This window comes from Eucyclogobius newberryi, unplaced genomic scaffold (assembly GCF_026437365.1).
Source record: "Eucyclogobius newberryi isolate DKJ021-1_F unplaced genomic scaffold, fEucNew1.0.hap1 SCAF_13, whole genome shotgun sequence".
Classification (NCBI taxonomy): Eukaryota; Metazoa; Chordata; class Actinopteri; order Gobiiformes; family Gobiidae; genus Eucyclogobius; species Eucyclogobius newberryi.
Window position 1 is genome coordinate 12,057,236 of NW_027315757.1, and position 22,237 is coordinate 12,079,472.

Consider the following 22,237-nt stretch of genomic DNA (forward strand, 5'->3'; position numbering starts at 1 on the left):
CTCTGACCCTAACCTTAACCCTTACTCTGACCCTAACCCTTACCCTAACCTTAACCCTTACTCTGGCCCTAACCGTAACCCTAACTTTGACCCTAACCCTGATCCTAACCTTAACCCTAACCCGGCACGGTCTAAAACGGCGAGGTCAAATAGCGCAGCAGTTTCAGGAGCCGCGGTACAAAATAACATGGCAGTTTGGGCCTCGCGCCGCGGCTCTGTAGACACTCCCTTAAAGTAACACAACAACACTGCATTTTGAACAGTCTGTGTTCTTACATGCATTTCTGTCATACGAGTGTGAAGTTGCCCTGTAAAGGCACAGTTAGTAATGATGGTGATGCTTTTGCCCCCAGGAAGCTCACTTTCAGAGGAACGGACTGTGAATGGAAGACCGTGTCACACAGAAGGACAAGACACAAGACCTGACAAAAGGTAACAATCTTCTTGTAATAACAGTACAAATACTATGCTCAGAGTCACAGACTATGGGTTATGGTTTCCTGCCTTCTTTGTTCAAAGCTTTTTATTGCTAGTATCTTTTTTACCCATAAACTATTTTATGATATTGCTATATAATCTAGGGACAACGTAGCCCAGGGGTGGTCATTTATATTCCTCTGAGGGCCATATTCGAATCCAGGCAAGTAGCGGAGAGCCGGCCCAGGATCATTGGTGTGAAAATTTAAATAATACATATTTTAATAAATAAAATAAAATATAAATTTTCTGTCAAATATAGGCTATTGAATCTATTATTTAATTCATTTCACACCATCTTCATTAAGGATACAAGTGCAGACAGATGCCTAAGGGCAAAAAAATCAAACATTTATTATTATTAAAAAAATATATATTTCTTGGCCGTATGTGGCCCGTGGGCCGTAGTTGCCCACCCCTGGCATAGCCCATGAACAATCAGTGGAACTGGAACTAAATGGCATTTATAGATTGAGTTTAGTGGATAGCCTTGAAATACTGTTTTTGAGACAAAAACAAATGGTTGTTTTGAGTCTGTGATGATGCAGCACAAGCCCCTCCCACGTCCCTAGGTGTCCCTGTGCTTATCTAGTTCTGCATTCGCACTATTGTAACAATCTTATGTGCTGCACGTTCTTCAGGTTGGAGCTGTGCCACTCCAAGCCACGCCTCCTTTTACTCATCTGTCAAATATTGACACTCTTGAGCTTTAATGCAAGGTGCTGTTTGTCTGTAACACCATTGTAGAACAGAGGGACAAATGGTCATGGATAATTTAAATTAACACCATGTACCTGAGCTCTGTTTGAAGCTGTATCTGCATAACTCTTATTAGACTCCTTGACGGGGAATGCTCTTGTCTTTTGTTACAATTGACATCCGTCTCCACTCATCCCTGAAAGTTCACATTTGTAACAGGTTTTAGTTCTGGGTCCACACCACTGCTCCCTGAGCCTTCCCCCCGTCCCCCCTTTTGTAAGATGAGAACAGCCGTCCTGAGGCTCCCAACTCCAGGGGACCAAATGAACACCGTGGTTGTTGGCAAAAGTGGAACAGACTGTACTCTGTGCTCAGAGTCTTTACTAACCAGTACAGTGATCCCTCGCTATAACGCGGTTCACTTTTCGCGGTCTCGCTGCTTCGCGGATTTTCATCATGCATTGTGTTCTGCATTCTGATTGGCTAAACACGGGCTCTAAACAGTCTCTCCGCGTCTTCTCTACCTGTGTGTCAATAACGTTATGAATTAATATGTACACGTACGTAAAAACGCTTGCCAAATTGAAGTTTGCGAGGCCGGTGAGAGCGCGCGTGTGAGCTTCAATGTTTTATGGAGTATTTCATTGTATAATAACTGTAAGAAAATAAAGGTTTCTACTTCGCGGATTTCGCCTATTGCGGGTTCTTTTTGGAACGTAACCCCCGCGATAAACGAGGTTTCACTGTTCTTCATTTGAAGGACTCAAAAAATGTATGGTTTTCTGCTAAATGTACAGAATTGTACAGGGATTTTTTTTTATTATTGATTTAAGAAATGGGTAAAATGCTTAAATAACATATAGAATACCATACTTTTTGGAGACGCTACTTTTTTCCCACGCTCTGAACCCTGCGGTCATTAGAACGGTGGGGTTAATTTATAGATTTTACTTGCTAACGGCCACCGGGGGCACTCTAGCAAAAAGTGCAAGCGTTGGACTCACTGTAAACGTCTATATTTTAAGCGCCAAAACGCTGGGTTTTATAGCAATCAGACTCGTATTCACGGAGAAATTAGTTAAATGAGGAAATGAATATAGACGCAGTGAAACTCAAAGACATTTGCGGAGCGCGGACATGTGATAGATATTTATTGATTAGTTCTGGTTACTATTTGAACAGTTTTTTTTATTATGGCACAGGAAACCGCTGCAGCACACAGTAACTGAACTCGTTCAAAGACTTATTTACATTCAAGCGTTCTTTAAATATGACTAGATCAACACAGTTGGTGTGGTAGTCTTTATTACGACTTGGTACCAGAATAATGTAGTATACATTCAATAAAATACATTATGATTATTAACTGGTATTTGTTACAACTTGTTTTGAATGAAAGTGTTTTTTTTATTTATATTTATTATTATTATTATTATTATTATTATTATTATTATTATTATTATTATTATTATTATTATTATTATTATTATTATTATTATTATTATTATTATTATTATTATTATTATTATTATTATTATTATTATTATTATTATTATTATTATTATTAAAAATAATTTTGCTGGTTTTTCTATTTGCAGTGCCAGAGTATACAAAGTCCAGAAAGCCCTGAACTGGAACCACACAGCCCTGACACATACACACAAACATTTACAGAGGGTTTTGTGAACGTCTTGAGCAATGCCAAGGTGGCCTGACCAGCCCGCTGCCTGCTCTGACCAGCTCTGCCCCTTCACCACAGAGCGCTGAGACTGGCTCGTAAACCATCACCTTTACCTTCTGGTTCTACCCCCGACAGGGGCGAGCGCTCAACCAGCACGGAGTCGCATTTGCAAACCACACATACAGGTATTATACCAAGCACAGCAAATGGAGATAACGATCACACATTTGAAGCTAGGATAAAGTAAAAGCAATATAGAATAGCATTTAAGTCTTTTTTTCCTGTCCATCTCTGCATGTTTCACTAAAATTATATTCTAAATGAATCCATTTCATTTTGCATGTCTGTTACTTTCTCTTCTAACTGAACCTGTGTGGTCTGTCATGTCTGTGTCTGCCCATCTTTAAGTCAGTCTGACAGACTACTCTGTCTCTGTTTTCAGACATGGCTCCCATACGGGACTCCGTCAGCCACTCTCCTAATCAAACAGGTGACTACACAGAGCTTTGTTTAACACGCCCCTCTTTCCTTCACTTCCTGTCCCAGTCAGTGTTGCATTTTGCTAAACAAAGATATGCAAATAAGTTATGCCTCCAGTTTTTTTTTCTTGCTTTCAATTTCCATTTTCTCTGACCTCACACTTTGACTCGTGCCTTAAGCTGTAGGTTTTTCTCTGAAAATGTAAAATATGTTGTTGCAGGTTTGGAGCATTCTGGTTTGGACTCACAGTATGAGCCTTCTCCTTGGTCCTCTGGCTCTCCGTGCAGCACTGACAGCACCACCAACTGGAGCAAAGTCCTAGTGGACGGAAGCATTGACAAAGCCAACAGCTCATCTGACTGGCCTCCTTCCTCCTCTTTTTCTTGCTCTTCTTCATCCTCCTCATCTGGATGTGGGTCAGGGTCGGATCCGGAGCTGGCGTCAGAATGCACGGACGCAGACTGTAGTTCATCAGTTGGCTCTGATAAGTGTGCTGATGCCGTGGCCACAGTGAAAATGATGTCAGCAAACACTTCCTCTGTAGTGTCTACAAGCTCTGCTCCTCATTCCTCTGTGACTTCTACCATGATGATCAGCACCTCAATCAATGGTGATGCCAATGGAAACAAGCTGGTATCCATTAGTGGTGGAAGCAGTGCAAACGATACCACAACAGGGCCCTCTCACTACTCTGTGGCAGGGCCCAATAGTATTGGCAGCAATAATATGGGTAACCACAACAAGCTCATCAATAACAGTGGTGTATGGGGCAGTCAACCAGACAGTAATCTAATCACAGGTGGCACTGCCCCATGCATCAATGCGGGGTTAAATCCTCATATGTTGAAAATCAATGCCAATCACGGTGCCTGGCCGCAGGGCTTGGCCTCTAGCCCTGCATTACAGGACCAGCGCCCCCCTCAGACTCCAGGAATCACTTCCAAGCATAGTATTGCTCCCCAACAAGGCGCTGTGCTGGGATGGGGTGGCATGGCAGCTCCAGGCAACAAAATGGAAGACACTGAGATAAATAATGGTACAGCAATCACCAAGGTGTTAGGCAGCAGTAGTGGAAATGGTAGTCTGTCTGCCAACCTTAACACTGAATCAAATGGACCAAATAACACTATTAAGATGAATACTACTACGACTACAACAACTACTAACACCATAATGACCTCTACTAAACCAAACTCTATTGCATCTTCCCAATTAAATGGGGATTGTTCCAGGGGTACCATTGGAGGAGGAACTGGGGCTCCGCTGGCCAATGGAAACTCCTTATCAGCCTCCCAGCCAACCCAAGGAGACTTGGCTGGCAGGGGGGCCTTTGGTACGCCTTGGGGTGCATCTACCAACCCTGGGGACAAGGCCCCCCAAAATACAGACACTGTGAACCTCCCAAATCCCCCCGTATTGCAGGCTGGAAACCCTCAAATCTCCTCTGCTGCTTTTAAGAGTAATAATAACCACAATAACACTGGTGTCCAACGCTGGGACCAGGGGCCTTCCAATAACCCAGCCCACTCTCAGAGTACCATGTCCTGGACTGGAGGATCAGCTGAGCACCCAGGCTCTGTGGGCCAAGAAGGAAATGGAAACCAAAGTACAATGGGCCCTCCCACCGGCATGCCCCGCCCCTGGGGAAGCAGCACATCTTCCTCTTCCTCTTGCTCTTCTTCTTCCTCCATGTCCAAGATGTCCCATGGAGAGTGGGGCTCTGCAACTCCATCCAACATCCCCTCCGACAGTCAGAAAGGAAGCTCCAGCAATGGCTGGAAAAGTCTGGAAGACGACGCAATGGGCATGGGAAATGCAGGAGGCGGACATGGCTTAGGAACTGGCACAGGTGGCTGGGGACGTTCCGGTGGCAGTGAAGGAAGTGGAGAAAGCTCTGGAGGCAGGTCTAGTTCTGACCAAGATAACGGCTTAAAAGGAGGCAACCGGAGAAAGGTGTCCCAAACAGCAACTTTGATCTCAGCTTTGACACGCACCAATGTGGATCCAAGGGTGTTGTCCAATGCCGGTTGGGGTCAGACACCAGTACGACAGAACATTGCCTGGGATGTCAATTCTGCCCAGAATCATCAACAAGCCCCGAGAGATGATCAAAAGCAGCATCCCGGCTGGGGAGCTGCACCAACAGCACCCAAACAGACCTCTGCAGGTACAGTTTTGTTACACTCTTTCTAAAAAAAACAATTTGTTAACAAACTACATAATTTCCTAACAAACATCATTGTATTTGTCACAGGCTGGGGCAATGCAGGTCCTGAAGCAGGCTGGGGGGAGCAAAGGACCATGTCCACATGGGAAAACAAATCTTCAGGAAATGGAGGAAGCAGCCAGAGCGGTTGGGATGATGGCTCTAACAGCAGTAACACATGGAACAACAGCATGAACAAAGAAGGGTACATTTCTTTATCAGAAAGTCATGAATCCATCTTCAGACTATTGGTTTAGCAGATAAATTAAATTTGAGTGCTTTATTTTTAGGTCTAACACATGGAATAATGGCCCCAAGCCTCAGCAGAGCTGGAATGGCAATACTGGCGAAAGCTGGGGAAACAATGGAGAAGCTTCGAGGGCAGGGGCCAGCAATCGCTGGGGGGATTCTCCAAAAGGAGGCTCAATGGGTTGGGAGAGTGACAGTGACCGGTCTGGCTCTGGCTGGAGTGAGCTGGGTCGAAACAACACCAGCGGCAGTAACACCTGGGGCGGGAGTGGAGGACCCAACACCCCAGACCACAGCACTCCCAACCCTGGCTCCAACTGGGGTGAACCCAAGCCCAGTCCTATGAGTAAGCCTCAAGGCTGGGGAGAACCCATGAAGAGCAACTCAACCACACAGAACTGGGCAGAACCCACCTCCAAACATTGTAATCCCTCCAACGAGTGGGGCAAGGGCCCAGAATCCAGTGCTCCCAGAGGCGGCCAAGCCCCTAACAAGCCCTCAGGTACAAACCATTTATGAAGCTATTTGGTGTGTTAATGTTGTGTGCTTGTGTGTGTGATCAAACCTAAATGTTTAAGCACTACATAACTTTTAATTTAACTGTAAAGGCTGGCTGGGCGGTCCAATGCCTGCTGTTTGTCCAAAAGAGGAAATGTCGACTGGGTGGGAAGAGCCATCTCCAGAATCTGTTCGCAGAAAAATGGAAATAGATGATGGCACTGCTGCATGGGGAGAGCCAGGGAACACTCAAAGTATGTAAAAAATCTATATTACCACAGTTATTCACAAACTGTATGTAATCGGAACCCGTGTTGTAGGTAAATACGGTGGTGGATCTGGGAACTTGTGGAACAAGCCTGGTCAAACGGATCAAGATGGCCCCTCCACTCATCACCAGAGCCACAGCTCCATGCGTGCACCACAGCCCATGCAGCCACAGGAAAAGACATCTGGGACAGGTATGTGGCTGCTTGACGTATTGTAAATATGGAAAACTCAACATTACATCTCATGTATCATTGTTTGTATCTGCAGTCATATTTTGGAATGTATGCGTGTAAAGACAAGTCCTATTGAGCAGTGCATGTTTGAAATGTGAATATAAGAATATGCTGACAACTAGCAATGCAAAACATTAAGAAAAATAAATCATTAGCCTTTTCATTTTTCGTGTTTTAAGGACTCCAATTAAATTGAGCAACAATGTATACATTAGTAGCTAATTCAGCTTTACAGAAAGTAAACATTTAATTCATGTTTCCAGGGTGGGGTGACTCATATCCTCCTCAAAAGGAATCTTCCACATGGCGAGATCCAGCTCCTGCTGTGTCTGTAACTGTGGACAATGGAACATCCTCCTGGGGCAAGCCCATTGACACATCTGGGTGGGAAGAGCCTGGTCGAGATGGAAGAGAAGGCTCAGGATGGGGAGGCCAGCAGAAGTCTGGTATGATGAATGCAAAAGCTCAACTGTCCACTTGTTGTTTCTCGGTCTAATTTTCTGACTTCAGTTCCCAAGCCCATGGGGACATGGGGAGGAGAAGAGAGCAATACCTGGGACCAAGAGGAAGAGGTTGAGATCGGAATGTGGAATGACAGCCAGCAAGACACTCGGTCACATGACCAAAACACTTGGAACTACAAACAGAAAAACTCCAAGGTTAGATACAATATGCAAATGCATTCCTTTGATAGTTAAGAACTAATTTTCAAGCCCAACATTGGAAACACAACGAATGTATGTAATGGTTTGTGTTACAGATGAGTAAGCCAGTTGCAAAACAAGATGAACCATGGGTGAAACCCTTTGTCAACCAGTTCAATGGCATGAATTTCTCTGTGAGTAAAATGGTTTTCATTTAATCTCGGTGGAATGACTTGTAGTAATTTCCTAACTGTGATGTTGCTAATGCAGAGAGACTCACCTGATGACTCCATGAAGCCAGGAATGATGCTGGACAAGCGCATGGACATGGGTAACATGGGGGACCTCAATGGCGTTATGGGAAAGAACCTTGGATCTCGTCATCCACTTCACAAGGACTCCATAGATCGCAGCCCTTATTTTGACAAGGTATGTAAAAACACATATTTAACTACATTAAATGATCAAGCTCACTGTGGGGAAGGAGGATGTAGTTGTGCAAGTTATGCTTTTCTTGCTCTCTAGTGCCCCTCAGTGGTTTTTCAACACACTACATAAGGAATATGCACCGACGTGCGTGGCTTGTCTGCCAGGCTCTCATTTAAAACTGTATTTGTTGAATATGTCTTGATGTTGACGCTACAAGTAGTTTGTCTTAAAGGATGAATGCCTTTAAGATTCCTCATCTTTTTTTCTGCTTGTCTATCTAGTTTCCTTTCCCTGTACAGTTTTTGCAAAATAACAGTTGGATTTTCTCCTCCCTCCTCTCCTTCTCTGCTCTCTTGTGGCCTGCTTCTGCTTTGCGCCTGGCTTCTGCAGTTGCCCGTTTCGCCATCAGCTTACAATAACCCAGCTTCTGATGAGTTCTCCTCCACCAATCAGTCCATGAGCTTTCCTAACACCAAGTCTATTCAGTCTGTCCCTACTCTTGAGCCGGGGTCATCTCCTGCCCACTCTAACCCCGGTGCTGTTCGCCAGGTGAGTTTAGGAGTTTGCTCTTGATCTGTTTTGTCATTGCTGCTTTATACTAATATCCAATCACTCAATACCAATGTGAACACATTTTAACCTATATTCCTCTCTTCCAAAATAACATGGGCTTACTTAGGCTTAAAAATGTTAGACATTTATGTGTATGTGACTCTGTGTCTACTTAGAATGTAAAACCCCTGATGGGTGGCAGCAGCATAGCACAGGGCAGAGGTGGTCCTCAGTCCCAGGTTCCTCCCCAACCCAACCTTCGTAACCAAGTGCCTCCACCCATCCTTCCCTCTCAGGTAGCACACTACCAGAGAATGTTATATGGCTGGGTTTTATTCATTTGCAAAGGAACTTTTCAAGTGCTTGATTAAATGATTTTTGTCAGAATTGGTTTTACCATTTCCCTTTTATTTGATTGTGTGTTTAACTGACCACCAGCCGTTTATAGCCAGTCTCATCGCTGTATCTGTATTTTATATTTCAGTTTCATACTTACCTGGTCTGTTTAAATGGAATGGAGACCAGAAGCAAACAGTCATTGTAGTCTCATTGATTGTTAATATTGTTTAAATATCTTTATTTAACCAGAAAGTCCTACTGATATTAGAATGTCTAAATTAAAGACGGTGACAAAAAGCTCATTTGCTTGTGATTCAGCTCACACCCGTGTCAGTAAATAAAAACAAATGTAGTATTTTAAACAATGATGGAATCCTGGGAATGGCTGAGGGTCTAGCTAGGCAAAATGCCCAATTTTGTTATTTATTGCTTCAGTTCCTTAGACCAATGTCAATATCTGCTGTTTTCTACTTGATAAGCCTCTGTTTGCTGCATTTAGGTCCCTCCATCTCTGTTGAAGTACCCAGGAGGTAATGGAGCCTTGAACCCTTTGTTAGGCCCGCAGCAGGTGGCTATGCTCAACCAACTCTCTCAGTTCAACCAGCTGTCGCAGCTTAACCAAATCAACCAGTTACAGGTAAATGCAATGTGCAAAATCTTCATTTCACAATGACATTTGCCCTCTTCTCACCTGTGTGGTCTTTATACAGCGCTTCCTCCTCCAGCAGCAACAGCAAAAGGCTCAGAGTCCGAGATCTATGGCTGTGGGGCGGCAGTCTGAACAGGTCGGGCTTTTATTTTGTAAAACTGTTCACACCCATAGAACCAGTGTTTGAGACGTTTTCTTTCTTGTTAGGCCCGTCCGATTGGCTCCTCTCCATTGATGATGCAGCAGCCTCCACGGCACCTGGATCCCCCTTTTATGAAGCAGCCCCCACCAATGAAGCCGTACTTGGACAATTACTTTTCCCACAACAACCCTGATATGCAGAAGGATACAGCTCCTCTTGGACCCTTCAGCAACTTCCCTTTAAGTATGTTCTCTAATGCATCGTACACATGTCTCGATCCTTCTCCAGATGCGGGCTGGAAAATAACAATAGAACAGAGCCACGTTCTGATGGCCCGCGCCAATCCACACAGCATCTCTGCACACGAATGTGAGCATTATCGTCGCAAACATGCTTGTGTGCTCGACACGGCTTTGACGACGCTGCACACGCCGAGTCAGAAACTGCACAATTCTGGTCAGGCTTGTGCTGTGCACTGTGAGCCTGAGCAATCGCATTGAAGTTTGGGCGAATCTAAATAGACATGCAATGTTGACAGATGTACTTTTGAGTACTTTTGAGCATATTTAAGATTTTGTATTTTAAAAATGTATACATAGAAGCGCTTTGTGTATTTGACAACGAGGGAAAAGCTTTTCTCTGACTGGATTTAGACAGATTTCTCGGCTTGTTCCTGTTGTCATTCCGCTTCGACCAATCAGTCACATATTCATTGTGACGTTACGCCTTTTCCCGACTTGCTCTCGGCGAGAAATCTGTCCAGGTTGATATTGTGTACAACTCAAGTCAGAGTGATAAACGTATCAGTCTGGCAGAGCCAGCTTATTATGCGTAAGCAATACTGACAAAAATAAATGTATTTATGGGGGAACCAATAACTGATATTTGGCCAATATTTTCTTCAAGTTTTGGTTATTTTAAACACTTTAATAATCACTATCTACTCTATGTTTATGTTGTCTTCAGGTGTGAACTCAAACCTGAATGTACCAATGGACATGGGTGGAAGTGGATCCCTGAACTACAAAGAGCTGCCTCAGTCCAGACTGAAGAAACTGTGGGCCACTGACCCTATGGAGCAGAACAGCAAACCTGGTACAATGACATTTTTGTGGCTTTAACGTCTAGTCCAGGACTAGTCTCAAAGGTGTAAATCACTAAAGGTCTTAGTTTGTTTTCAGTACAGATAAAACACTGCTTTGTCCCCGAAAAGTTAAGCTTGTTATGAACGCGTTGGTGGGGAATGAGGACAATTTAAAATGATATGGTCTGATTTAAACCCATTAATAATTTTAGCTGTTGCGACTTTGTGGTAACGGGTATCCTGATTTTTGTGGATGAGTTTGCTCAGTTGTTTTTTACGTGTCGCCCTACAGGTGCTATGCCTTCTGGGTTGCGTCTGGAAGACTCTCCCTTCTATGACTTCCTGTCTCCTGGCCCATCTCCACTGAGTCCTCCTGGCCAATCATTAGGCTCAGTTGGTGATAGCTGGCCCCCTCGTGTCAACTCTCCTCCACCCCATGGAAACACTGGCACATGGCCACCAGGTACTGCAACTGTGACAAAAGGGAAAGAACAGAGAGTGTCCTCTTTCATTACTTACAAGGTCTCTGTGATTATAGAGTTTCGGCCTGGGGAGCCTTGGATAGGTTACCCCAACATTGACCCTCAGACTGACCCCCATCTTACCCCTGGAAGTGTCATCAACAATCTTTCCATCAACACCGTCCGCGACACAGACCACCTCAGGGACAGGAACAACGGTAGACCACTAACTATACCATCACCTGGGCTTTCTCTACTCTGAACATGCTTTTATTCTTCCAGGGCCATCCTCATCACTGAACACCACGATGCCTTCTAATAGTGCCTGGCCATCCATTCGTGCCTCCAGCCACAGCAGCTCCCTCACCAGTACAGCACAAAGCACTTCAGGTTTGTTTGCTTCAGCTGCTGTTCTTTCAAAGTGTCATTCATTCTTTATTAAGGATACGTGAACACACGATCCACAGTGCAAGTTAAAACCTTTTTGCAAATATAGTTGAAGTAATATTTCCAGTATATTAAATGTGCAACCAACAATGCCGAAGTGACCTTCACCGAGTTCATCACAGAACATTCCAGAGGTTGTACAACCGCATAGAAGAGAGCAGAGTGATTTGAAGTGTCGTTTACATTTACAGAGAACATACACCAACATATATTTCACAATCATCACACGTTTTGTAGCATTTCATTGGATGTCACAGGCCACAATGAGCACAGATATTTAAGATGAATCTCAGGATTAGATCACTCTAAAAGCCTCTTTCTCCTTACAGCCAGACCCGCTGACTCGAAATGGTCACCTGGTCGTGGTTCTGTGTCCAACACCTCCCTCGCCCATGAGCTGTGGAAGGTGCCACTGCCTTCAAAAGGCCTGTCTGTGGCAGCCCCCTCCAGACCCCCTCCAGGCCTCACCACCCAGAAGCCTCCTTCCAGCTCTTCAGGCTGGGACAGTTCTTCATTAAGGCTGGGTGGATGGAGCCCCTCTGAGTCCAGATTCACTCCTGGTCAGGGCCAAACTGTCACTATGTCTCATCCCACACGTGTCCTGTTTGACCCCGTTTATTTAACTAGTTCTGTTGTGGCAGGTTCCAGCTGGAGTGACGGCAGCTCAGGGAGAACCCAGTGGCTTGTTCTGAAAAATCTCACACCTCAGGTACTTATTTTACATATTGATTTAGCACAAGTCTTTTGGAAGGTATTGAACAATATACATATTTACTAACTAATTGAACTAATCTGCTCTGTTCCATAAGATTGATGGCTCTACCCTGAAGACCCTGTGCATGCAGCATGGCCCATTAGACACATTCCACCTCAATCTGCCACATGGGAACGCCGTGGTCTGTTATCGCTCCAAGGAGGAGGCTGCCAAGGCTCAAAAGAGCTTGCACATGTAAGGTCTTTGGTGGCACCTGAGGGCCACCTTTACTTGAAACACTTTGGCAATCCCCTGTGTATTCACCCAACACTTATATTCAACAGCATTCTTTTTTTTTTTCCAGGTGTGTTTTGGGGAACACTACCATTCTGGCTGACATAGCCACAGAGGAGGAAATCAAAGGTTTCTTTGCACAAGGGCAGACAATGGCCACTTCCTCCTCTGGTTGGCAGGCAATTGGTTCCTCTCAAAGCCGAATGGAGCAGTCTCACCCCTTTCCCAGCCGTGCAGTTGAACCAAACCAGTGGAACAGCAGTGATCTCCACAGCGCCTCCCTCTGGGGAGGCCCCAATTATTCTAGTGGCCTGTGGGGGAGCACCTCTGGCACCGAGGCTGGAAGGATGAGCAGTCCTTCTCCAATCAGCTCCTTCCTCCCGGTGGATCACCTCACGGGTGCTGGAGATTCCATGTGAACCATCTGTCAATCAAATAATCTGGGGAAGGGTTCGTACAAAATTACCAATAATCAACTGAAGAAATGTTCTTAAATGTAGTTCTAAATGCAATGGCACTAGTTGGACTCTTACAAGATATTCAACAAAGCAGGGCTGCCCCTGTGGAAAACAAGTTACGTTTCTCTCTGCACATAAGTCCACTTTGTTTTAGCCCAAAAACATATCAGTCAAAATACTTGAATCATGCAGGCCAATTCTATAATGTGAATGGATGAATATTTGCTTCCAGGTAGTGCTCTTTCAGACCGAAAAAAGCTTCAATCGAGCTCATTATTATTATTATTATATATTTTTGTTTCATTTTGTCATGTTTATTACAATTCCAATCTTTTATTTTAAATTTTCTTTTTGTTTTATTTTTTGCATTTATTTGCCGACAATGTTGGAGTATGAGCTTTTTAACTTTGCACTGAATGTGTATGTTTTTTTTTCTTGGTATATATATAATCTGCAATATAGAGGAGCAGCCAGTTTTTCCAGTGTAGCTGTTTACTCATTGAGGTCCTTACCATATGTATGATCGTATGTGTGCACACAAGTGTGTGTGGAAGTACTTGGTGTGTGTGAGTGTGCGCTCCTCTCTGCCTTGACACGCCTACCTTACTGCGTTGTTGTGGAGTTCAAGGTCAACAGATCAGATAATCTGCTGATAGTTTAAGTGACATTAAAAAGTATTGCACCTAACTTGATTTTAAAACTAAAGAACGTCGAGCTCTGCAGTGCAAAGGACTGTAGCCACAGCTGGGACTAGCATGCCTTGTCTACCTAATGTAGGAGCCAGGCCCGTCTAGCAAGCCCCTCGGCCGCTACGTGGCTGAGGGAACAGCACTTTCAGAATAGGCTTTCAATGTTTTGGAGGTGCCACACCGCAACCTCTTGTTTACAAGACTTAGGAGGCGAAAAGTGTGTTCATTCTTCATTTTAATGAAACATAATACATAAAATTATACAAAAATAATAAAACATAAAGAACAAAAAAATACAAAAAAAATGTAAAAATACTAAAAAAAATCTATTGAGGATGAAGACAATGCTTTGTAACTCTGGGAATTCGGATCAGTGTTTTTGGCCATGGCGTTGGTTATTTGAACTATTCCTCTTTGTCTGCTAAATAACCAGCAGTGGTTCTCAGGAAATGAAGCCAGTTTTCCCCTTTGTAGTTGAACAAAACTACTACTCCTTGTAGGAAAAGAAAATCCAACTTCTAGCACTGAAAAACCATGTATAGGTCTGTCTTTTCCTTCTGCCAAATAACTGCTTTAAGCTGGAGAAGCTCATCATATGCTTTGAATATGCTGTCTACTGGAGGCTGACCACCTCCGCTCCCCTGATCCAAGAATCACAAGTGGGGAGTGTTTATTGTAAGCCTGTGTGACTGTCAGTGGAATTGTTTTGTCTTGTTGGACTTGTAAACCAAGAGAAAGGCAAATCTATATCTATGCATACTGTAACCTCTCGTAAGGCCTATGAGAGGCATTTTTCCTCCATATCTCACAATGTTTTAACAATTTCACAAAGTACAACGAAAAAGATTTTTATTGCTTTCATTGCTCTCTCTCATTGCCACAAATGTGTTTTGAGAAATGTCAAAGTTTAGAAAGTAAACAAAAAAAAGCTTGTTTGAAGATATTTTAAAAGTCGTCCACATTTCATTGCCTTGATCCTAACTGTGTCCGAAGATGCAACAAGTCAAGTGGCTTCTACCTGTTTACAAATAGATTATGATTGTATTGTGTACTGTTTTTTTTTTGGATTTGTTTTTTCCCTTTTGGTGGGAGGGGGGTTGGGGGTACTCTTCTGAAGTTCCTGAATTCTGTTTCAATAAGTTCTACTGCTGGAGAGTGTGTGACTTAATGTTGTGAATGTAATCCACTTTTCTTTTTGTGTGTGTGGCAAAAATGCAATTGTGAATTCTAGATTTGGTTACTACTCTGCACAATTGTGGGAATACCTGAAGCTGCAGAGTACATGAACAATATGTCAGCATTAGCAAAGCCATGGACCTTAATTATTTCCACGTCCATATTCAGTGCGCGCATTTTCCCCGTAACAAAAAAAAACTAAGTTTCGATTTCACAAATACTGTAGCTGTTGGCTTTTGTTGTGTTTCTAACATAAACCTTGTAAATTAATTTAAATATGTAGTGAGACAAACCCTTAAGTATTAGCCAGATTTGACATTGGTGTGTGCCAGTATTGAACTGCTCTCTACCAAATACTTCAATCATACAAAATGAATAGTTTACTTAATTCCAGATAATTATTATTTTTGCCTAAACTATATATTTGTGTAATGTTTTGTCTTGTTTTAACTCATGTTGTCAAGCCGAACAGTCAAACATTATTATTATTTTTTTGAGTAACAAATGGAGCTAAGGAGCCTTGGGGTTTTGCACTTGGTTGGTTGGATGGATGAATGGACAGGAGCTGGGTGGGCTGTCGAGATTGGCAGCGTATTGTTTCCAGGAGGGTGTAAGACACTTGTGTTAGTGTGTTTGCGTGTGTGGGTGTGTGCCCACGTGTGGGTAAAGTGCGTGTCCTTTGTCAGTGTTTGCCATGACTGTGGTGCTCAGTTGGTCCCAGTTAGGTTTACTTCCCGTTTACGCACCGGCCAGTCAGTAGTGACCTTGTGCTTGACCCCAGGTCAGAATGTAGCTGCAAACGGTTAATTTTGATTACGAAGCCTTGATCAGCCTCAGTTTAAGGGAAAAAATCATTAGATAAAGCAACCACTGCTGAATGTAAGTATTCGACTACTGTATTATCCCAGATTGCTTGTGGCCGGAGCTTGACTGAATGAGCGGATGGTTGCTGTTGAGTCGTGGTGATTGGCTGCTTTATCCTGGCTTTTCAGGGACTTACACTAGTTTGCTAGCTCCAGGCCTCTTTTTCCAAACCCTAAGCTAACTACTGAAGAGGAGCCACAAAACTGACAGGACCACGTTAACCTGTGAAATCAATATTCCTCTTCAGCTCTCACTTAAATAATTGTTCACTTTATTCATTCATACATCTCTTAAGGAAAGGTTCTGAGTGCCTGTTTTGGCCTCGTTCTTAAAAACTTTTGAGGGCCAACAATTGCCCTGGTCAGGCGCTCAGGAAGCAGTGTTACTCTTCTGTAGGAGAAGGGATAAACGACATATTTACACACCTCTGAAACACTTTGATGTTACTGTTCATGTTCCCAATGTCTTGTTTTCTCCAATCTGTTGTGCAGCTGTGTGTGTGAATGAATCATTTGTGTGTGTGTGAATGTGGAACATATGCCAAATCAAGGAGTGAAGGTGACAGGGAAGGAAAGGGATTGCTTTTTTCCTTGTTGTTTTTGTGCGTGTTTCTGTATTTAAAAGCTGGACAATGCTAATGCTTGAAAAAATATGTAATTTGCTAAGAGGTGGTGATTGAAAAACCACCATGAGCAATGTACAATCCCCAGGGCTGCCAAGCAGCTTTCCGCCAGGGCCAGATGAGGGGAGACAGTAGGGTACAGGGAAGCTGACTGGTGACACTGCATATTTAAGAAAAATGTGACTTTTTCCTCTAAACTTTCCTGTGAGCATATTTTTATCATTACATGTACACCTGACTGCTCCTACTGTTGAACAAAAGTGCTAAGGCTTTTTTTTTTTTTAATCTTCACACAAAAAGAAGGAAAAAAAAACACAAAAATGCTATAAAAACTGTGATAATCTGCTGTTTTTAATTTCACATTTAGTATATACACACAAACCCTGAAAAGCTTTAGTCTAACCAGCACAAAGATTTGGGTGGTGGGTGGGACTTTGGGGCGGTAAAGATGGGGTTGCTCAGAGAGACTATGCAGTGGAGTGTTAAACCCAAGATTCCCCATCGACCTTGGGTTTTGCTTTGTCTCAAAATATTTCCCCATACATTTGAGAAAGCAGTTGGAAATCCAACAATATTCCTCCAAACATGTGCCATTATTGAATTGTGCTACTAGTACCACAACTAATAATGAAAAACCTTTATTACTTAGCAGCCATTGGGCCAGTTGTAGCAGACGTGAAGGAGAGGTTAGGTCTATCTTTACTTTCACAGCTTGTCTTCTCAAAGTTGAGAGGAATGAGGCCGGTGAAACTGCAGATTTTACACAAGTACATTTTTTTTATAGAGATTCTATTAACTGTGTAGTTTGATCACCTGTAAACCTATTATGCACATAGCGTTGGGAGACTGTTGAAACTATAATATATGAATATAAACATGTCTATAATCCATGAGTCTTTCTACAAAAAAATACTTTTTTTCAAAATGTCTTCCTGGGGTCAACAGATTTATCTTAAACTTTAGGGGAACTGCACTTTTTGAAGGACAATCTTATTTGTATGGGTATAAATTTGACAAATTGACATTACAAGGTATAGAAAACAAACTCCTGTGTGTGCTCCAATAATGAATGTCTACGCTGATGCTGTCTGTATTTGTTTGGTTCATTTAACTTTTTATTCTCTTGTTGCTTGGTTTGTTCTGTATTTTTCTGGATTTTAGTGCTCTTATGAGAATCTGTGCTAAGGTGTAGAGTAGTAGGTTGTAGGTCTTCTGTTGACTGTACTCTGTACACTGATTACTGTTCGTAACTTCTGGCTCCCACAGCCAGCATACAAAGCTGTATAACCTGGGTACAACCCTCAATAAAAGACTAACAATTATCAATGTTTCCCTGTTTCTCATCTGGCTTTAGAAGGATAGAAGGTAAATGTTTCCCAACTGGATATTTTCAATTCACCAATTAGTAACCATTAAAGTGATATTTTTAAACATTCCTTGGAGAGTCAAATTAAAGCAAGTGTAAAATACAGTCATGAACCATAAGGGCCTTTATTGATCTGAGAACATGAAACGCCACGAATCTGACGCTTCCAAAGCACATTTAAATATACAGCCACTGGCACCGTGGAGACGCCGTCTTTATGCTGAGTCACACGTGATGTCACGCCTAGAAAAAAGATTTATATTATTACAGATTTAACATTACTCAATGATAAAACCACAAACAAGACTTGCCTCTTTAACCATATAAAAACACATCATTCATAAACATCTTTTTTGTCTGCAATATATTGTACAATTTCCTCAGGAGTCATCAATTTCTCTGCTTCAGCATCTGGAATCTCAAACCCTAAAAGAAAACAACGGTCATCAGTACATTAATACTAATGCATTGTCGTGATATGTACGTAATAACGCACCAAACTCATCTTCCATGGCCATGATGATCTCAACTTGATCCAGGCTGTCCAGACCCAGGTCTTTCATGAAGTGGGAAGATGTCTGCAGCTGAAAGACAAAAGTAAATGCATATGGGCTTATACACAAAACATCAAAAGTAGAAAAAGCTTCAGTTGTAGTCATCTGAACTCTGATATTAATACTGTTCTGTGGTAAGACCCGCCCATTGGGAGGAGCCTTCCTGAAGTAAAAAGAGTTGTTTGTTTCAACAGAAACTCCCCCCTTGTATCTACCGAGCTAGCCTATTCAGAATCTTAATGGGCTATTAGAATCCTCTTTAAGATTGTGAATAGGCTAGCTCGGTAGATACAAGGGGGGAGTTTCTGTTGAAACAAACAACTCTTTTTACTTCAGGAAGGCTCCGCCCAATGGGCGGGTCTTACCACAGAACAGTATTAATATCGGAGTTCTCGATCTAAATTCTTTTATTGACAATGACTCTTGGATGAGAGTCGAAACGTCTATTTTTTCAAACTGAGTCCAGATGACTACAACTGAAGCTTTTTCTACTATGGAACACGCCTGGACGAATGAGGGATTACACCGACACAAAACATCAAAATTATATATTACAATTGGCAAACTGATCTATAATTGGATGACAAGTAAATTGTATTTGTAGCCAAAAAGTAGAAAAATAAGTGTCCAGACGGTTTCAGACCTGCACAGAGGAAGTGACAAAATAAACGGGGACAAGGACTCCAAAGTAAGACCAAAGGGATGTGTGGATCTAGTTAGATGGACATTTCGTTTTAGAGCTGACAAAACAAGCTTATTGGTAGCCCAAAATTAGAAATATCATTCTTACCTTCTCTGGGTTGATCTTGTCATAGAGTTTGAGCACATACAAAACCCGGTCCCTTATGGTCTCAAAAGTAAGAGGAGGCAGGTCTCCATAGCGCCTACAGGACACAGAAGAGATCTAAAAAGACAATATGCAAGGAGGTAAACATAACAGATATGTTAACTCAACACGCATGATGTGTGCTAAACTGCACTAAATGTTACATATGCACATGTTGACCTTACAAAACCTGCTGCAGTAAGTGAGGCTATTATATGTAGCATTGATGTGATTGTGAGACGTGCGTCTCCTCTGTGCACAAGCCCAACTCTTTGCTAACAAGCTAATGAACCACCAAAACCACGAGCGGCTTTAAACCCGGAATCAAACGCATATCATGAGTTCCGGACAGAACATGAGACCTACGTAAAGTTGTCTCATCCAGGCTGAACACCTGAACATCTGAACTGAAGTCTGGCGTGCTCGGATAATGAGACAGTTTTGAAAGACGTCGCTAGGTCACGGCCAGCAGCGCCAGGCCGATGGAAGCGTCACTCACCCGGCTCTGCTCAAGCCACCGCGTCCTGCGGCTGTCCGCGGGGAAGGAGAGGCTCCGGTGCGGGGCTGAAATGGACACGGCAGCAGCTCTGATCGTGAGCTTAACCGGACACACGCTTAGCGAAGGCCGGGCCAGAGAGCGGACACACTGCATCAGGACACGGGCCGCCATGACGGACTGCTGTGACTGTTCCCAGCATGCAGCGCGAACAAGAAACCGAGGTCAGGCCAGAACACAATCTGCGCATGCTCAATAAAACCTGTTTACCTTTTTATTACCCAATTATTAAGTTAGTACATTTAGTTTAACCTTTCTTCATCCAACATTAAATTTACTGCATTTTACAGTAGAAAAACTACTAAAAAATGAGCAAGCATGAAATGAAAATAATATTTGACGCGTTATGTTCTCTTGAGGCCAGAGTAGTCGATCATCTACAACGCGCAAAACGCTACACAGATTAAATCAATTAGTTATAATCTTCAGAAATAGTATGAGTTTATCATTAACCATTCTTTGTTCTTCTAATATAAATGCAATCGAATTTGTTTGACTCGAAAGTTAAATGTCCCACTTTTAAAGCACCAGTATTTTGAGAGCATGTTTGAGATTTAAGTGTCCCACATTACAAATAGTTTCCATTCCATTCATCACATGCAAACATTTTGTAACATTAGAGTGTTGGATCCTGAATTCACTCTTCTCTGGGTTACTTGTAAAGCAGACAATGCAAAGTGCATAGATTGGTAGGTCAAATAACACAAATTATCTTATTGTTTCGCTGTTAGGATTGACCCACACATGATCCGTGTTGTTGTGTCGTTGATCGATTAGTTTAGTGTTGAATTAAAGAACACGGGAACGGAACCCGTAGAGCAAATAAATGCGTTCATATTCCAATTGAAAAGACGCGTTTCACAAGTGTTCTGTCATGGAGCTGTCCGAAATACTCTACAATAAGGCGGAATACATCGAAACGGTAAGTGTTTTCAGTCCGCCACCATTAGCTTGTCATGCTAACGTTAGCCGCTTAGCTTTGGGCGTTTCTTTCCAAACTTGTTTCCTTTGTGCAGTGTTTATTGTAACTCAACAAACGTTTCTTTTTTGATTGTTTCTTTTAAGGCATCTGGCAACAAAGTGAGCAGACAATCAGTGCTCTGTGGCAGTCAGAATATTGTTCTAAATGGCAAAGTAAGCGCATGCCCAAGTACAGTTTTATTGCACTACACTGACAACTTCACTCTTTACTCAAGTGTACTCTGCTTTATTTCTTTCTTTTAGGCAATTGTCATGAATGACTGCATTATCAGAGGCGATCTGGCGAACGTCAGGGTCGGCAGACACTGTGTGGTCAAAAGCAGAAGTGTGATCCGACCACCTTTTAAGAAATTTAGCAAAGGGTACTTTTGTCCTCCATTATACATTCTTCACGTACAATAGACTCTTTATGCCATCAGAATGTGAAATGGAGAAGTGAAGTACATAACACATTTTCAATTATGAACATTCAATGACATCAGGTATCATTGCTAAGGATTTTAAGTAGCAAACAAAGTATAATATTTATACATAAAGTAAAAATGTATGGAAAAGCATGTCATATATAGATAGAGAGATGTGTTTATATGCATTTGTCCCAGAAAACCTAAAAATCATGATTTTGCAATAATCAAAAAGTGCTATGTGCCTATTATAATCTCCTTTTTAGATAAACAAACTGTTAGATGTCTTCAAACCAGGCTTTGATATCACTTGTATGTATTGTTCATAGTTTGTGATATTCTGAGGTTAATCCCAGTGTCTCCATTGAAAACACAGTATGTTCCACTATACTTTTGCCTCCAACTGCCCCTTCAAGAATTTAGAATATGTTTGTTAAACTTTTATATGATCTGTAATGTAAAGCCACGTGTTCTTGTAATCCTTTGCTAAAGATTCTAATGAATTTCGTAACGATCCTATTCAAAAATGTATTCAGAGTAACCAATATCTGGGTGTGTTTGCCTCTAGGGTGGCATTTTTCCCTCTGCACATTGGCGACCATGTCTTCATTGAAGAAGACTGTGTGGTCAACGCGGCACAGATTGGGTCATATGTTCACATTGGGAAGAACTGTGTTATAGTGAGTTGAACTTTTTTACTTTACCTTCAGTGTAAAAGTCACATGTGCATCAGGTCCAAAGCACCCACAAGAAAAAAATCTAGCTAATGGCAATTTTAACCAGACAGTTCTGTGTTGTTCTGATGAGGTTGCTAATCAATATACTTGTGTGTGATCTTTGTCTTGTGTGCAGGGTCGTCGTTGTGTTCTTAAAGATTGTTGCAAGATTTTAGACAATACTGTACTTCCACCAGAGACTGTGGTTCCCCCATTCACTGTCTTTTCTGGCTGTCCCGGTTAGTCAAACACGCACATTATAAATATATAGAATAATGCATTAATTCATTAGTTAATATTTCACTTTTGTCGTGTCTGCTTTCTCAGGTTTGTTTTCAGGGGAGTTACCGGAGTGTACGCAAGACTTGATGATCGATGTGACCAAGAGTTATTACCAGAAGTTTCTGCCGCTCAGTCAGATCTGAATGATGCCTAACTGCAGAGTTCCATAGCAGACTAAGGTTATGTATTTCATAGAAATATAAATATTGACCCAT

General features: G+C 42.4%; 3 protein-coding genes across 5 annotated transcripts in view; 2 read left to right on the forward strand and 1 right to left on the reverse strand.

The window, feature by feature from the left end:
• LOC140357994 (trinucleotide repeat-containing gene 6A protein-like) overlaps positions 1-17,663 on the forward strand; it is a 49,166-nt gene extending 31,503 nt beyond the window's left edge. The window contains exons 3-27 of one of the 3 annotated variants that reach the window (XM_072442616.1): positions 354-432; positions 2,775-3,042; positions 3,300-3,347; positions 3,558-5,504; positions 5,592-5,748; positions 5,834-6,294; positions 6,401-6,544; positions 6,611-6,751; positions 7,057-7,239; positions 7,304-7,452; positions 7,554-7,631; positions 7,708-7,866; positions 8,257-8,415; positions 8,595-8,714; positions 9,257-9,394; positions 9,468-9,542; positions 9,614-9,791; positions 10,515-10,643; positions 10,925-11,095; positions 11,171-11,311; positions 11,376-11,483; positions 11,870-12,100; positions 12,182-12,249; positions 12,350-12,489; positions 12,599-17,663. In XM_072442616.1, the coding sequence (XP_072298717.1) occupies positions 3,302-3,347; positions 3,558-5,504; positions 5,592-5,748; positions 5,834-6,294; positions 6,401-6,544; positions 6,611-6,751; positions 7,057-7,239; positions 7,304-7,452; positions 7,554-7,631; positions 7,708-7,866; positions 8,257-8,415; positions 8,595-8,714; positions 9,257-9,394; positions 9,468-9,542; positions 9,614-9,791; positions 10,515-10,643; positions 10,925-11,095; positions 11,171-11,311; positions 11,376-11,483; positions 11,870-12,100; positions 12,182-12,249; positions 12,350-12,489; positions 12,599-12,947 (5,472 nt within the window). In that variant the 5' untranslated portion in view covers positions 354-432; positions 2,775-3,042; positions 3,300-3,301 and the 3' untranslated portion in view covers positions 12,948-17,663. The remainder of the gene's footprint in view (positions 1-353; positions 433-2,774; positions 3,043-3,299; positions 3,348-3,557; positions 5,505-5,591; positions 5,749-5,833; positions 6,295-6,400; positions 6,545-6,610; positions 6,752-7,056; positions 7,240-7,303; positions 7,453-7,553; positions 7,632-7,707; positions 7,867-8,256; positions 8,416-8,594; positions 8,715-9,256; positions 9,395-9,467; positions 9,543-9,613; positions 9,792-10,514; positions 10,644-10,924; positions 11,096-11,170; positions 11,312-11,375; positions 11,484-11,869; positions 12,101-12,181; positions 12,250-12,349; positions 12,490-12,598) is intronic. The other 2 variants (XM_072442617.1, XM_072442618.1) reach the window with 2 other exon arrangements.
• A 149-nt stretch (positions 17,664-17,812) lies between these two features.
• On the reverse strand, positions 17,813-19,802 carry ndufab1b (NADH:ubiquinone oxidoreductase subunit AB1b). Its single transcript, XM_072442620.1, has 5 exons — positions 19,583-19,802; positions 19,048-19,161; positions 18,200-18,287; positions 18,015-18,129; positions 17,813-17,946 (listed from the first exon to the last, which is right to left on the reverse strand). The coding sequence occupies exons 1-4, from the start codon at positions 19,751-19,753 to the stop codon at positions 18,038-18,040; spliced, it is 465 nt and encodes a 154-aa protein (XP_072298721.1). The 5' UTR covers positions 19,754-19,802; the 3' UTR covers positions 17,813-17,946; positions 18,015-18,037.
• A 640-nt stretch (positions 19,803-20,442) lies between these two features.
• On the forward strand, positions 20,443-22,203 carry dctn5 (dynactin 5). Its single transcript, XM_072442112.1, has 6 exons — positions 20,443-20,561; positions 20,705-20,773; positions 20,864-20,982; positions 21,593-21,704; positions 21,877-21,979; positions 22,068-22,203. The coding sequence occupies exons 1-6, from the start codon at positions 20,514-20,516 to the stop codon at positions 22,163-22,165; spliced, it is 549 nt and encodes a 182-aa protein (XP_072298213.1). The 5' UTR covers positions 20,443-20,513; the 3' UTR covers positions 22,166-22,203.
• Positions 22,204-22,237: the final 34 nt, after the last annotated feature.

Excerpts from the sequence above, each read along its gene's own strand:
- ndufab1b (XM_072442620.1), bottom strand. The coding sequence starts at position 19,753 with ATGGCGGCCCGTGTCCTGATGCAGTGTGTCCGCTCTCTGGCCCGGCCT. Across the intron at positions 18,288-19,047 it reads ACAAGATCAACCCAGAGAAG|CTGCAGACATCTTCCCACTT; the intron begins GTAAGAATGATA and ends TTTGTCTTTCAG. Across the intron at positions 18,130-18,199 it reads GGCCATGGAAGATGAGTTTG|GGTTTGAGATTCCAGATGCT; the intron begins GTGCGTTATTAC and ends GTTTTCTTTTAG.
- dctn5 (XM_072442112.1), top strand. The coding sequence starts at position 20,514 with ATGGAGCTGTCCGAAATACTCTACAATAAGGCGGAATACATCGAAACG. Across the intron at positions 20,774-20,863 it reads ATATTGTTCTAAATGGCAAA|GCAATTGTCATGAATGACTG; the intron begins GTAAGCGCATGC and ends TCTTTCTTTTAG. Across the intron at positions 20,983-21,592 it reads TTTAAGAAATTTAGCAAAGG|GGTGGCATTTTTCCCTCTGC; the intron begins GTACTTTTGTCC and ends GTTTGCCTCTAG.